We start from the raw sequence: 14,415 nt of genomic DNA, 5'->3' as shown, positions 1-14,415 counted from the left end.
GATACGCAGTTCCAGATCGTTGACAGGAATAGCATATACCAAATTTTCCATGCATTCCTACAGATAAAATCTAATGGATTCAGGTGCGAAGGCTGGGGAGAAAAATGCACTAGACCGCTATGTCCGAATCAACGTTTGGGAAGGTATTGTTCAACACCGGCAGATATTCACACTGAAGTGCGCGGGAACCCCATCATGCATATACCACATGTTCCGGCGAATCGCTAGGAGAATGTTTTCCAATAGTTCGGGTAGTGTATTCTGCAAGAAGTTCAGGTATTGTGTTCCATTCACTCTTCGGGCTAGCATGTATGGGCCGATCAGATGATCATGGACAATACCACACCATACATTCAGTTTCTCTTTCCATGTTGTTTTCTAGGAAAACCAGACAGCTGTTATAGGAAGAGATCAGAAGGAAGCAAGAATAAGTAAAGGAGTGAGGCAAGGATGTGGACTTTCACCTCTCCTGTTCAACGTCTATATAGAAGATGCTATGAAAGAATTCTTTGATAAAAACGAGAAAGGCGTAAAAGTAAACGGGCAGGTTTTCAGTACAATAAGGTTTACTGATGACATAGCATTGATAGCAGAGAACGATGAGAACTTGCAGGAGCACTTTCAAACTCGAACGACCAATTGGAAAAAACATGCAAAATGAAGATAAATAAGAATAAAACCAAAGTGATAAAGTGCACAAGAGCAGGACAGGAAGAGGCAAACGTATGGCTAGGTGGGGACGACGTATGGAGGTGGTTAAGACGTTCCCCTATTTAGGAAGTCTAATATCCTCGGACGGAAGAAGTGAAAAAGACGTAAGTTCCAAAATAGCGCAGGCTAAACAAGCGTTCTATAGGAAAAGAAGACAACTAACATCAAGAAATGTGTTGCTGGATGTTCGTAAACGATTTATTAAGACACTGGTATGGAGCGTGGCGCTTTACGGATCAGAGACGTGGACATTGAGAAAAACTGAAATATCCAAGCTGGGAGCATTTGAAATGTGGTGTTGGCGCAGAATGCTGCGCATATCATGGACTGAAAGGAAAAGGAATGAAGACGTACTAAAGGAAGCTAATGAAGGACGACAGATCATGAAGATAATACGAAAAATAAGAAACAGCATGCTTGGCCATCTTATTCGGCACTCCGATTGGATCACTGTGCTGATAGAGAGAAAGGAAGAAGGAAAACCAGGAAGAGGAAGACCAAGAATGCAATATCTAGATGCAGTTACGAAGAAGAGGCCTTATCAAAGTATAAAACAGCTCTCCCAAGAGAGAGAAAAGTTTTAAAATTTCCATGTTGCCCACCAACCTATGATTGAGGTGAACAAGAAGACATTCAGTTTAAATTGATGTTGATAAGTGACAACCGTACCATGTGAATGTGCATCTGCCCACTTGGGTGTTTGTTATGCATGTTGACGATACCATCCCTTCCAAAAGTGGCGTCATCAGTACTGATACCTGAAACAGAATGATGGTAGTGGTCTGTTGAATGAATCACTTGCAGAATGCTTCACATGGATGGAAATCTTCCGTCAGTCCTTGTATCCTTTGTAGGTGTATAGGTACAAGGCATTTTTATGTAACGCATGCCACAAGGTCATGTGATTAACGTGCATTTCACGGCTAAGTTCCTGGTATTCGTATTTGGTTCATTTCCACAGCTTCTAACACATTCGTCCATAACAGATGTTCGTACACGATGTGGTGGACCAATATCCACACGGGCAGGTAGTACGGTCCGTGTTTCACACACTCACCGATAAATTACTGCGAGCATCCTATATGATTGGTGTATGTTAGGAAAATGCTCCTGGTAGAGTCGTGCTTTACTCCCATTGTCATCTATCTGCACGACCATACATGAATAGCATGACGGCCTTGTTCGCAGTTTGAATAACACACCATGTTTTAGTCGAGCACTATCGCTTGTCCAATTCAACACTCGCACAGATATCTTAGCTGTTGTATGTATATACGATTGTACAGTTATCCTGTATCACATAGTGTCTGATGAAGCCAAAGAGTTAGTTGGCGAAACTGTAACACGTGTTGAATTTTAACGAAAATATATAGTTTTGCTCAACAAATAATTAGTTTATATTTAAATGCAAATAATATAGTATTAACGCAGCTATAATTCTTACAAAAAATATCAATGGAAATTTCATAAGATATAAAAGCTTACATTGCATGCCACCGGATTTTACCAAGACTTCTATAACTATTCACGCATCTATTGGCAGAAAAGAAGAGTTTCACCTCAGAATAATAGAACATAAGAGGGGTTGCAAAATATAACAAGCTTTCTTATTTGGAATTATGAAATGATTTGAAACATAGTAGATATTACAGGCAGTCCACCTAAGTAATAAAAAATTAGTTATACCCAACGGAAAGACAAGTATTTGAAACGTTCTTTTTTCGAAAAATAAATAAATAAAAATAACTACAAAATCAGCTTTAAATGCTGACCTTAAAATTTTGAATAAAAATTCGTTGAACGTTACTCAGTATAAAGAAGAATTTTCAGTCGTAAATAGTATTTTGAAACATCAAGACACGCTATAAAAATCGCATAGAACAGAAAAAAAAAATTAAATCAAATGAAAAATAAGTGCACTTCCAAAAAAGGAAAATGCAGAAAATTCACAGTCTTGCTACAAACAATCAGTCCATCTCTCTTTTACGAGTCATATTCTTGCTATCTTATGTGGGAAATTTAACTTTAGCAGCTATTTCGAAATGAATCTTATGGATTCAGGACACCAAGTTAACGCGTTGTATTCTTTTCTTCTTAATAATGTTTGTTATGTGTGCTTATCATTTTTCAAGTTCAGAGAGAGACAGATACTTGAGTTGGTCGCTAGTAAGAACACAAATTTGCTGCTGTTGAACGATAAGTAAGATAAAACGGAAACTAATGCAGTAGTCAGACGTAGTGTGTCCTGGGGGAAAGCAGCAGCTCTTTCAGTAGTCAAGTGGGTGGAAATCATTATGATTGGACGGCAATTTTGACATTAGTGCCAGACGTGGTCAGGGTGACTTTGATGGCTGAGGCACTACGGAATGGAAAGTAGGGAAATTAACACGCTGTTTTCCCTAGTTTGTTATCAACATAAAAAATATTATATGTACAAAAGCAATCTCAAAACAACTTGTCAGTGGCGCTTGTATTTCCGATCAATGCCACGACGCGCCACAACAACGATCTAGACGTGTAGTTTAACTCATTAGTTAACGATAGAGCAGGATGTGAAGTTCTTTAGGTTAGGTAAAGAATTCTCGGTATTACAGAAATTCTCGGTATTATTTTATTGTCAGAGCGTTACATTCTGCTCCTCGAAGTAATGGCCTGCGCTGTTGACACAGACCCAGGCCAGGATAAGCAGATAGATAGAATGCGATAGATACATGTTTTTGGCATGTGGATCAAGATTTCAATGGTTCCAACTGACAAATGTCAATTGCCGCCAATGTGTTAATGTTTATCTTTGTAATCGTCGCAACAGCCGGCCACATTATGTGATTATCGCAGCTGACTCGCAACCTTCAAGATATGTTTTATGCCAACGAAATATTACCCTCTCATTTAAACATTTATAACAGGTGTTCTTAATCTTCTCTACAGTCGTTGAGGCGGTTAAACTGCATCGAACACAATATTGAGTTACACAACGTTGGGAAACAGTATTGGACGAGAGAGTAAAAACGCGGAAGGGGGAGGGGGACAAGAAAGACAAGAGCAAAAAGATTAGGAGAGGAAAGGCATGGAATGTACATACCATGTTACAGAGAGGAAGATTAAGTTCCGTGTTTATGAAAGTCCCCTAAATTCCTCACCAAGGTGTTTTGTGTGCCCGGAGAGAACGAGAATTGCACTATATTGGCCTATACCTATTTTCGTCTTCATTCGCAATATATTCACAAAATCTATGAACTCAAAACATTCTTCGTTTTCTGTATTTTAAATTTCCGTCTCTCATCACAGATTACTAGCAAAAAAGTGCATTAATTGCTTCCCATATTATGCTGGGCCAGTTCTGACATGTTCCCAAGTTGACGTGACTGCACTAGATGATTGTCAGGTTGAAGATGGGGTTTATTTTATTAATATCTAGTTTTTCATAGAGGCTCCTTATCTGTCTCTCTACCGTTAGGAGGGAATATTTATAGATACGGGTCTTAAGAACTTCTGTTTCCTACGCACCATTTTTTAAAGAATCTCAACTATCAGCAGAAATGAAATGAGGTAGTGTTTTAAAGTGTTCCTTTCTCCGAACAATGACTGTGAAATAGGTGTATTGTTTTCTTTATTGCGGAATTCATAGATTTTACGAGGTAGATTTAGTTTTCAGTTGTATTAAGACTGTAATTTATTATTATTATTATTATTATTATTATTATTATTATTATTATTATTATTATTATTATTATTATTATTATTATTATTATTAATAATAATAATAATAATAATAATAATAATAATAATAATAATAATAATAATAATAATACAAGATCATTATTAATTTTGTTAGTATTCCATTTGTCAATGTTTCATTATCAGTACATTTTAGATATTTTCTTTTCTTCATGCAGGATAAAAAAGAAATGCATCATGAACTTCAATGATATAGCGAAGAATAAAAACTTATCGGAGGATAGTGACATGGGTAATATTGGAAAGAAGAAGAAAAAATTATCCAAGGATAGTGACATGGGTGATGGGAAGAAGAATAAAAACTTATCTAAGGATAGTAATATGGGTGTTGATGGGAAGAATAAAAACTTATATAAGGATAGTGACATGGGTGTTGATGGGAAAAGGAATAAAAACTTATCTAAGGATAGTGACATGGGTATTTGTAAGGAAGAAATAATCATAGATGATGATGAGAAAGAAATAATAATGAATGATGATGATGAAGAAATAATATATTTAGAATGATAAGTTTCTACGAATGAATTCTATCTGAGTGGCTTTATAATTCTAGTCGTAATGTATATTTTTTTTATGTATGTGGTGGTTGTATAAATTATTCTAGAAAGTCAGAAATATTCAGCTGCTTGGCGAATGACAAAGAAGTCACCCATTAGCGCTATAGAATCGTAAATAAATAAATAAATACATGTTATGTGCCGTATTTCAGGGTTACCATTTATTTGGGAAGCACAAGTTTCCTGACATTTCCAGGTCACAATTCAGAAATTTCCAAGTTTATCTATAATGTGAAAAAGCAGCTATATTTTTCCCGACCAGGTGATAACTACAGATGTACACACTATTGATTGAGTTTTATATGTAATGAACACCTGTTGCGTCAATGTCTGAATGTCTTAAGACATCAGTATGGGTTCCATCGTTACTTCGAGCACGAAACAATACGTCGCCACGTTTTGTGGGACATTCTTTTCAGTATTGCTGGAGTAGCTCTTCTGAAAGAAGTCTCGCAACTTCTTTCAATTCATCAATCGTAGCATAACGTTGTGCTACAACAATATTCTTGATGAATACCCAGAGCGAATTTTCACAGGTTGTCAAGTCCGGGTTTCGAGCTGCCCAGTCAAGTGGAGCGGACAATGAAGGTGATCCGCGGCTAATCCAGCGTCGTGGAAACACTTCATTCAAATATTCTCGAACTGAAATGGCAAAAGAAGGAGGCGCTTCATCTTGCTGAAACCAACCTTGACCGTTCGGGTTTCCAAAAGGGGAGTGAATGAGTTTCTTAGCATATCAAGATATATATATAAAAGTTTTTTAGTGGCATATTGCAAGTGCTCTATATGTACCCTCTAGAAATTCTGCAAATATCAACAGGGTGTCTATCTGTCACGAAAAAGTCACGAAATCAGATAACGGTCATGAAAGTCACGAAATGTAGCTCTTGGGTCACGATTTTTTTTAACTGTACAAATGTAAGTACAGATTGGAGAATTTTGTTCTATAAAACGTCAAAATTCACCATCAAAAATGTCTATGGCCTGTTTTAGACGCTACCAAATCGCAAACAAAGTACATCGCATGGATTAATTTCGACCTAATTCGCACCCAAATTCGCTCTTGAAAATGTTAGGAAATTTTTCGGTTTGGTAAAGAAAAGGTCACGAAAAAATCACGAAATTTCATTTTGAAATTTTAGTAGACACTCTGATCAAGTTTTTCCCACACTCGGTGCAGCATGTCCCTATCAGTGCGTTGGAGAGCATTGTTGATGCGAGCTCTCAGTTCTGTTAGGTTTGTTGGTAAAAGACCCTGTATCTTCAACAGAATGTCACACATTGAAATCTCAGGGGTTAGGTCCGGAGAGTGTGGAAGCCATAGCAGGACTTGCTGATCATCACCCCCACCATGACCGAACCATCGGTTTTTTTAATGCCCTGTTTAGGAATTCATGGACATAAAGATGGAAGTGGAGTAAACTGTGCATACCATCGCCGAATGGACTTGGCAGTTGGTGGATCTTTGTTAAACTTCGTTCGGAAGTGTCGCACTGTTAGGACAGAGTGATATAACTTAAGTTTTTCAATACGTTTGCAAAGTTTTGTGACAATATGTCCGATAATAAATCTATAGTAAATTTACGAAATCGAGTCGGTCATTTACACTGTATATATATATAACCCTCCTCATGTCACGATATCGGCTGGCGTGCACAGCAAACATATTTACGGTCTATGGTTTTTATGATGGACCTGTTGTCCTGTATATATAGGATAACAGGTCCATCATAAAAACCATAGACCGTAAATATGTTTGCTGTGCACGCCAAGCGATATCGTGACATGGGGAGAGTTATTCTTAATCTTCTCATAAAAATGGAGTTCTCATTTGACCAGAAGACAACTTTTCTTGCTCGGGATCTTTGGTACATGGCACATTCATCCCTAAAAGTCACTTTTCCACATTTCGGAATAGTATCAAACGCCTGAAGAAGTGCATCGCATGCCTCCTTCAATTCGATTTAAATGATTGTCAGATAGTCCCTGAACAAATTTCGGTCGATATGGTGTAATTATAAGTCATGTTTCATGTGTTAGCGCAGAGTTGACAGGAGTATACCAAGTTCAGTGGATCGTTTGCGATTTGACTTGATTGGCGATCTTTCCACTGAGGGCGCGACTTCTCTGCATTGTTTCTCTGTCTACTGTTTCGTGGTTCATCGTTAACATTGCCGATATAAAACAGTTTCTATTCCCAACCCAAACGTATTCTCTTTGGTGACGGATCTCGTCCGAATCATAGCTGGAAATTCATACGCACGTGTACTAATGTTTTCGCCTATTCTGGATCTCTCGTGAACTCAGGTGTTTGTGACAATGCGTTCTGCAAAGGAGCTAAACCATAATTTGCCGCTTTATCCAGTGTAAAGTAGGATTGAAGCCCATTTTATCCAGTGTATACCTGAGCGTCAAGGAGGGGCTATAGCCCTCCTTGGATCCGCACCTGTATATATATATATATTAGAGATGGCCAAAATTTTTCGGATCCGCATATCCCAGACCCAATGAGATCCGGATCCGGATCTCGGATCCGAACCTCAGATCAGGATCTCGGATCTGGATCCGAAATCCGGATCCCAGATCTTGATTCGTATCCAAACCTACACCTGAAATTGCGATGTTTTTTGGTGAATTCACTAATGTAGTAGGATACTGTGCTTTTAAATGTTTCCATAATATATTTGTGATACCTTTATTCTTTATTTTATTTTAACCTTGTAATATGTACATGTTGCACTTTCTGCCGAAGTCTAGTAAAATGTTTCCAAGTTTGACTTCTTCCCATTTCAGAGCATAGCGAACTTAACTGTCTGAAAACTGATGTAAATGGTAACAAATTCTTCTGTTTAGCTCCTCTTCAAAACTTAATGTTAGCTTCACATTGAAAATAATTATTTTATTTTTAGAAAATAAACTTTACTATTTTCTCATATACAAATGTAAGATCTTTTAGATAAGGCCCTTTCAATCGCAGGAATACTGGACAAAACAAACTCTTTGTTTATTGTAGTTTTTGATTCACTAGAGTCCAACCATCAACAAATTTAATAATGAATCTTTCACTTCGAAGGTACAACAAAAAATATAGACTGGTTGGCGTTGCACAACAGTAGATTTTTAAACATACAAGAATTTCAGGAGAGCTATATGGTTGTGCAGTGTATATACATTATTAGTTACTAAGAAAAGTGTTCGTTGTATGACTTTATCACCTAACTTATGGCTTGCCCTTCTGAGATCGGAGGTTTGTTGAAGGAATAATTAAAAGAGATTTATGTTATTTTTTCTTCGCCCTTTAGGTTTCTTTAATCATACCATACATTGCAGGACATAACCAAAACATATTCATGCATCGTATCATTGAAGTGTTTTGTATTTTGTATATTAAATTGTTCAAAAATATTTAACATATTCTCATTTGTTCATGTGATCTCAGGTTCAATTCTCGGTGGGAACATACATGAGACAACTGGAAGCTAAAACAATATGACAATAAAAGTCAAGAAATTGATATTAAAACTTAAGCTATCTGTTGGGACTATAAGGCTGTAGTTAAATAAACCAACACGTTTGTCTTTATTATTTATTTACTATAAGCTACCAGATACATCCTCAGAGGCCATTTTACACTGTAGTAATCAGCAGATGAAAACAACTTTGGAAAAGGAATGGAAGGAAGGTCTCCAGAGCCTTAGATTAAGGTACTAACCTAGCATTTGCCCAATATAGCTGAGGAATAACCCTGGAAAATCCTCAGTCAGGGTGTCCCATCTCCGAATTCGAACCCGGTGTTATCCAATTTCGAAGCAAGAATCCTAACAACTAGCTAAGTTCTCTCCGTGTTATTACTATTACTTAGCTAATAATTAACGTAATATTCTGAAATTAGTAAAAATTAAACCCTACTTTCTTTATTGCTGATGTTATAGTTAAGAGGCCCACATAAGACATCAGTCCCCCATTAAATGGGCCTTGCTCAAGAGAGAATACTAGAACTGGAATTCAGGAAGCGCGTGTGAAGAGATTAATGAGGATGAGGAAACTATGTACGATGCAAAAACTTAGTAATTATGACTTCATTACATATATCATATATTCCCTTACATACTTCAATTAATATTTCTCTGATACAGGACACTCTTACTTTCTATAGTGGCAGGAAAAAGGCCCGCTTTTGTAAACGAACGCACTAAGCACGTGCCTATAAGCTCAATGTCAGTGCAAAGAAACAGGTGAAACTAAAAGAAAGGAAAAACGAGGGGAAAATAAATAAAACGCCCTTCAACTAAAAGGAGCTAAAAACAACTAAGCTTAGAGCTACAAAAGGCGCGAGACGAATTTTATTGAAAAGATTGTTTTTCCTTAGTGATTAGTTGTGCTAACTATGAACATGAATTAAAAAGAAAACAAGTAGCTAGCTCTGAGTTTTGCAAACTAGCTGAAAAGGAAGTATTGGATAAAATTTAATAATAAAGAAGGCATTTAAGATAATTAAAACAAACTAAACTCTGGGCACGACAGTCCCTTGGTCCCTGCCAGCGGGTTTACGTTCAAAGTGAAGATGTGTAGTCAGCGGAAGACACCCAAAGTCCCTAATGCCGGCTTCTTAGACTAGAGTCCGCTACCTCTTACTTCAGATAACTCCCCAATTGCCCTCACGATGCTGGGTCAACACCGACATTCTTGAGTGCCTCTCCGGAAATTGAACCGTGACCACAGGCACCGAAGGCACGCGCTAACTTTTTTTTTTTTTTTTTTTTTTTTTTTTTTTTTTTTTTTTAAGGTAACCGCTTTTTACCAAATTATCTCTATTTAACCTGCTGAACGCTTTGCACGGATTACACTGTAAACATTACGACACCACACAGACATAGAAGTAAACTAGGATAGTTAAAACCACTCATGCCCGAAGCGGGATTCGAATCCACGACACAGCAAATGGTCCTCAGCCTAATGCCGCAGATCACTCGACTATGCCTGTTGGGTTTTCTCAGCTAAGCGTAGCAAATTTAAGGTAACTGATGATTTTAAAAGTTGCTCCTAAATACTGACAATCTAAGTCTTATGTATCAAATATTTCCTGCGATAATACTATACACTCATTTCTATAGACGAAAAGCTATAATTACCCACATTATCTATATCTAGTACAGAAATAAGTTCCGATTCTCTAATAGCTGCTGATGGTGATAGTCAAGGTTCACCGAAGCATGATCTCCTAAACCCAACCTGAGATATTGATATTACTGGAACGGCTGAAAAGTAATCGTGGGTAAGTGAATTCCTCAATTGTCAAGATGAAGGGGGCTTGTGATGTGAAATGCGGGGCTGTCAGAGGTACTACTTATAACAATTGGATTTATAATTTTCTGTGCTATCGTAAATCTTCTTCAAGAAGACTAACTGTTAATCTTAGCTTTGAAAATGTTACATAAGGAGTTTTATTGCTATCTTTAGGTTGCATATAAATCACTTCATTCCGAAATTATCGGATTTATTTTAACATTTAACTTTCACATCTTTTCTGATTTACGAATATTTAAATCACGATTTTCTCCTTAAGGTAAATTAGTGCTGCTATTTTAACTCATTTCGAACCAACTATATATATATGGTTATTCTTATATGGGAATAATTGAGACCAGAAGCAGTCTGCAGGCTAAGTCCAGAAGAATCGTGATCGACCTCCTGATAAACCATGTATTTCAGCAAGGTGAATTGTGGCAATCCGATACCCACATGAGGAAATGTTCTGGTTCAATGTGAAAGCTCCCATAAGAACTATCACCAAATCAGTGGAATGTGTCTTGCTAATTTTTCCCCAATGTGAAAGTACCTAACTTTATTATTAAAAATGAAAAGGCCTTTATTTCAAACAAGTCGCCACTACAGTTTTCGTATGTGAACATAACTCAGGAAAAGTCATGTTAAAGCGCGACTTACCCCTGAAAAAGAATATTTATCTCTTTTTTTTAGTTTCTCGTGTCCCCCAAAGTACGTGCGGATTTAGTGCAAGTGCCTTCCGCTCGTATTACATCGGCTACGATCTTGGTACTAGCACATGTTTCGGTTTCGAGATCTCAAATATTTATCTTTCAGCTCGATTCTATGTATGAATCCGAAATTTCAAATCTAGATAAGGGGCACCAAAATTCATGCTTTATTCCCGATGCTCATATTGTGATTTACTAAATAATTATTAAACCTAATTGTAAGGTATACATTTAATATTTTGAGCAGACTGAGCAAGATAAATAGAAGTAAAAACTAGTCAATACTTGTCTTAGTTGTTTGTTTTCTTAACTGTCAATGAAGTAGGTCTGTTAAGGAATTTTAAATATTCCAGTTTTGTATTCCGGTTTCAAATGTATACTAGTTTCAGATATTCCAAATCCCAGGTGTGTTCCCAATCCTGGAACCGGGTATGGACCTAGATTCGACATTCGAACTCTCTTAATTAAGGCAAGCATTTGATCTTTAGAGTAAACTGAGGGAGACAAATAGACTTGTCAATATTCGTCTTAATTTTCTGTTTTGTTCTTCATCAGGACTTCGTGAAATTACTTTCGGCAAATTTTAGATATTCAAGTTTATCAAAATTTGGGATGTGGGTTTGGTTAAGAATCAAGATCTGAGATCCGGATTTCAGATCCAGACCCAGATCCGAGATTCGAGATTCGAATCTTTGGATCCGGCCATCCCTAATATATATATATTTATATGTATATATAGTGTGGCCCAAAGGTAGGTATACACTCCTGCATTGATGAAGTATTACATTCTAGTTTATGGGTTTATTTGCTTCGGCTGTTCCGAGCTTAAGAACAAATAACAAAGGAACTAAGTCTGCCTAATGGATAACAATAAGAAATGATATAAAATGCAATGAGCTGATCAGTACGGTACTGTATACTTAGATTTGGGCATCCTGTATATATATAGTTAATTTTTTGTTTAAATTGGAATATCAAATAAAAAACACAAAACGAAGATAAGTGATACAGACTAACATAATAGCTACTAATGAGATTACGTAAAGACTATGCCAATTAATGAAGAAAAAGTACTCTCATCCTTCGTTTTTAAGGGACTGAAAGGGGCAATATCGTCCGATGTGGACAATTATCTGTAATTTCCGACATTGCTTGCAATAGATAATATCTATAATTATAATAAGAAAGAGAAGATCAAAACTATACTTTTAATCAAATACAATATCTAATCTGACAGTGAAAATACATGATACTGTAAATATACACAGTAGTACAATAAATGCAACATTTTATAGTTTAAAATCACTTTTAGACTGAATTGGCTGCTCCAGATTTTGCCTGCTGCTTCCGAGGTCTGTAAAATCCAGGGAAGCAAGTGCTTACCAAAGTACCTGTATGGGTCGTTTTTACGAAGTGGTATAAATTCGCATTATACTTTTTGTGAAAATGAAGTGCTTTTTTATTGTTATTTTAAGCACAGACTACTTCTGACAAGTTTTCCACATTCATCCCAGAATTAGCCACGCTGATTGTAGATTTATTTATGATTTATGATGATAAAACTTATTTAAGTGTGTTGCTATTCGTTATTTTGGTCACGTTTTTAATATTTTTTTTTTTATAATATGAAATTAATGTTTTAAATACGTAGAAAATAGCTCTCACGATGCTTCTTATTTTAAAAGATCTTCATAGAAGATTAAAATAAATTAAATTGTAATTTTCATTTAAAGAATGTATTAAAACTTTATTATTTATTATTTTTTCTATTTCTGTACATGTGTAGTTTTGGATAGATTTTAAAATCTTTCATTTTTGATTATCGTGCCATTATTCAAGTAAATATATTTATTTCCATATTACCACAAGGTTTTAAAATTCAGAGATTCATTTTTATTGTGGCGTGACACTTTTTATCAGTTGTGACCGAAATGACAATGGTGTGACCAAAACAATAATTTGAACTTCAGGACAAATATATATATATATATATATATATATATATATATATATATATATATATATATATATATATACATTTAACATTTTATTCGAAAATATGTGCAGAATGAAACAAAAGCGATACACTAAAAGATATGATGTAAAGTGAATAATATATAATGCAATACTTGTTCCTTGCAGTACATCTCTGTAACTATAGTATAATTATAGAAAATAATACATTATACCATTCTCGTTTAATATACTTCCCAATAAAGTAGTCATTGTTTTAGTAAAGATATATACTTAACATACAACTTATACATCCAAGTTCAGAAATATTCTGAGCACTTTTCTTGACTACTTGAGAAACAAAATATCTTAACAGTTTGTAACATTCCAAATAATGAGATTTACTACTAGTAGCTGAACCTGCGCGCTCTACACAGCGCATCATTCATATATGAGCATGAGTCTCCTTGTTACTTCACACAATATCTGTACATGTCCCTTTACAGACACAAGTGAAAGACGTCTTGGTAAAAATCGGCAAGGGGTATCGTAAAGGGGAGATTTTTTTCGATTATTTTTTCAATGTCTCGCACCGTTTGCAAGATTTGAGCCTATTTCCAGTTGGAATTTCCATTCTAATTCATTAAGCAAATACATTACACACACAATATAATGTCAGTGATATATAGTATTCATTGGGCAAAATACTCCAAATAAAGAATCATCTCACAAGGTACATTCGCGAAGTGTCCCCTCAGGATTCGTGTAAAATTGATTCAAATGCAAAGTTCTTCGCGGCTCAATGTGTATTGTACTAATTTTAGCGCCCATACCGGTGATTTGCATATTTATGGGCCTTCATATATCCGGGATTCAATCATACACTGCTATAACGCTCGGATACAAAATTGCTTTCATCAAATTCAAGTGACACATGAAATTTATGTACAATTTTCTCGGACTATTATTGTTCATAACATTTTTATCGCCACCGTGACGAAGTCGGATGAATACGCGCTTAGTAATCATATTCACCCCGGAGTTTTTTTTTTTTTTTTAACTTGCCTTTAATGTAAACAAATCACGCATATAGGCTATTTAACGTATTTTGAGGGAATAATTTTGTGATTCATTGGCGTTTCGTTGCTTCTGTCGCTGGTGGTATAATTTTTAAAACGGAAGTAGGGCCACCGCGGATCATCGCTGCGGGGCCGTCAAGTTTTGGTGAGATGTCACTAGCTGCCCATCGGTGGACCACCGACACTTACGGCGAGGGGGTTATTCATCGTTCTACTCTTGGTCCAAAACTGGCTCAAAGGTTCACTCTGCGTTTTCAAATTAAGCTCATAGGTCGTAAATGTGTTCGGAGTGTAGTAGTACTGATACATCACTCTTAGAACGTGTCGAAGTGAAGAAAACGTGGAATCTAATCTTCATATTGCCGTTAGCCTACTTCCACA

At 36.2% G+C, this 14,415-nt stretch overlaps 1 protein-coding gene across 2 annotated transcripts in view; it reads left to right on the top strand.

Moving 5' to 3' along the window:
• The window catches only part of LOC145693138 (uncharacterized), a 73,080-nt gene extending 67,204 nt beyond the window's left edge, over positions 1–5,876 (top strand). For both annotated transcript variants that reach the window (XM_081768872.1, XM_081768873.1), the window contains exon 9: positions 4,608–5,876. In XM_081768872.1, the coding sequence (XP_081624998.1) occupies positions 4,608–4,956 (349 nt within the window). In that variant the 3' untranslated portion in view covers positions 4,957–5,876. The remainder of the gene's footprint in view (positions 1–4,607) is intronic.
• Positions 5,877–14,415: the final 8,539 nt, after the last annotated feature.

Source organism: Thermobia domestica, chromosome 8 (assembly GCF_964235325.1).
Source record: "Thermobia domestica chromosome 8, izTheDome1.hap1.1, whole genome shotgun sequence".
NCBI classification, from domain to species: Eukaryota; Metazoa; Arthropoda; class Insecta; order Zygentoma; family Lepismatidae; genus Thermobia; species Thermobia domestica.
This window is presented reverse-complemented; position numbering and strand designations above follow the sequence as displayed.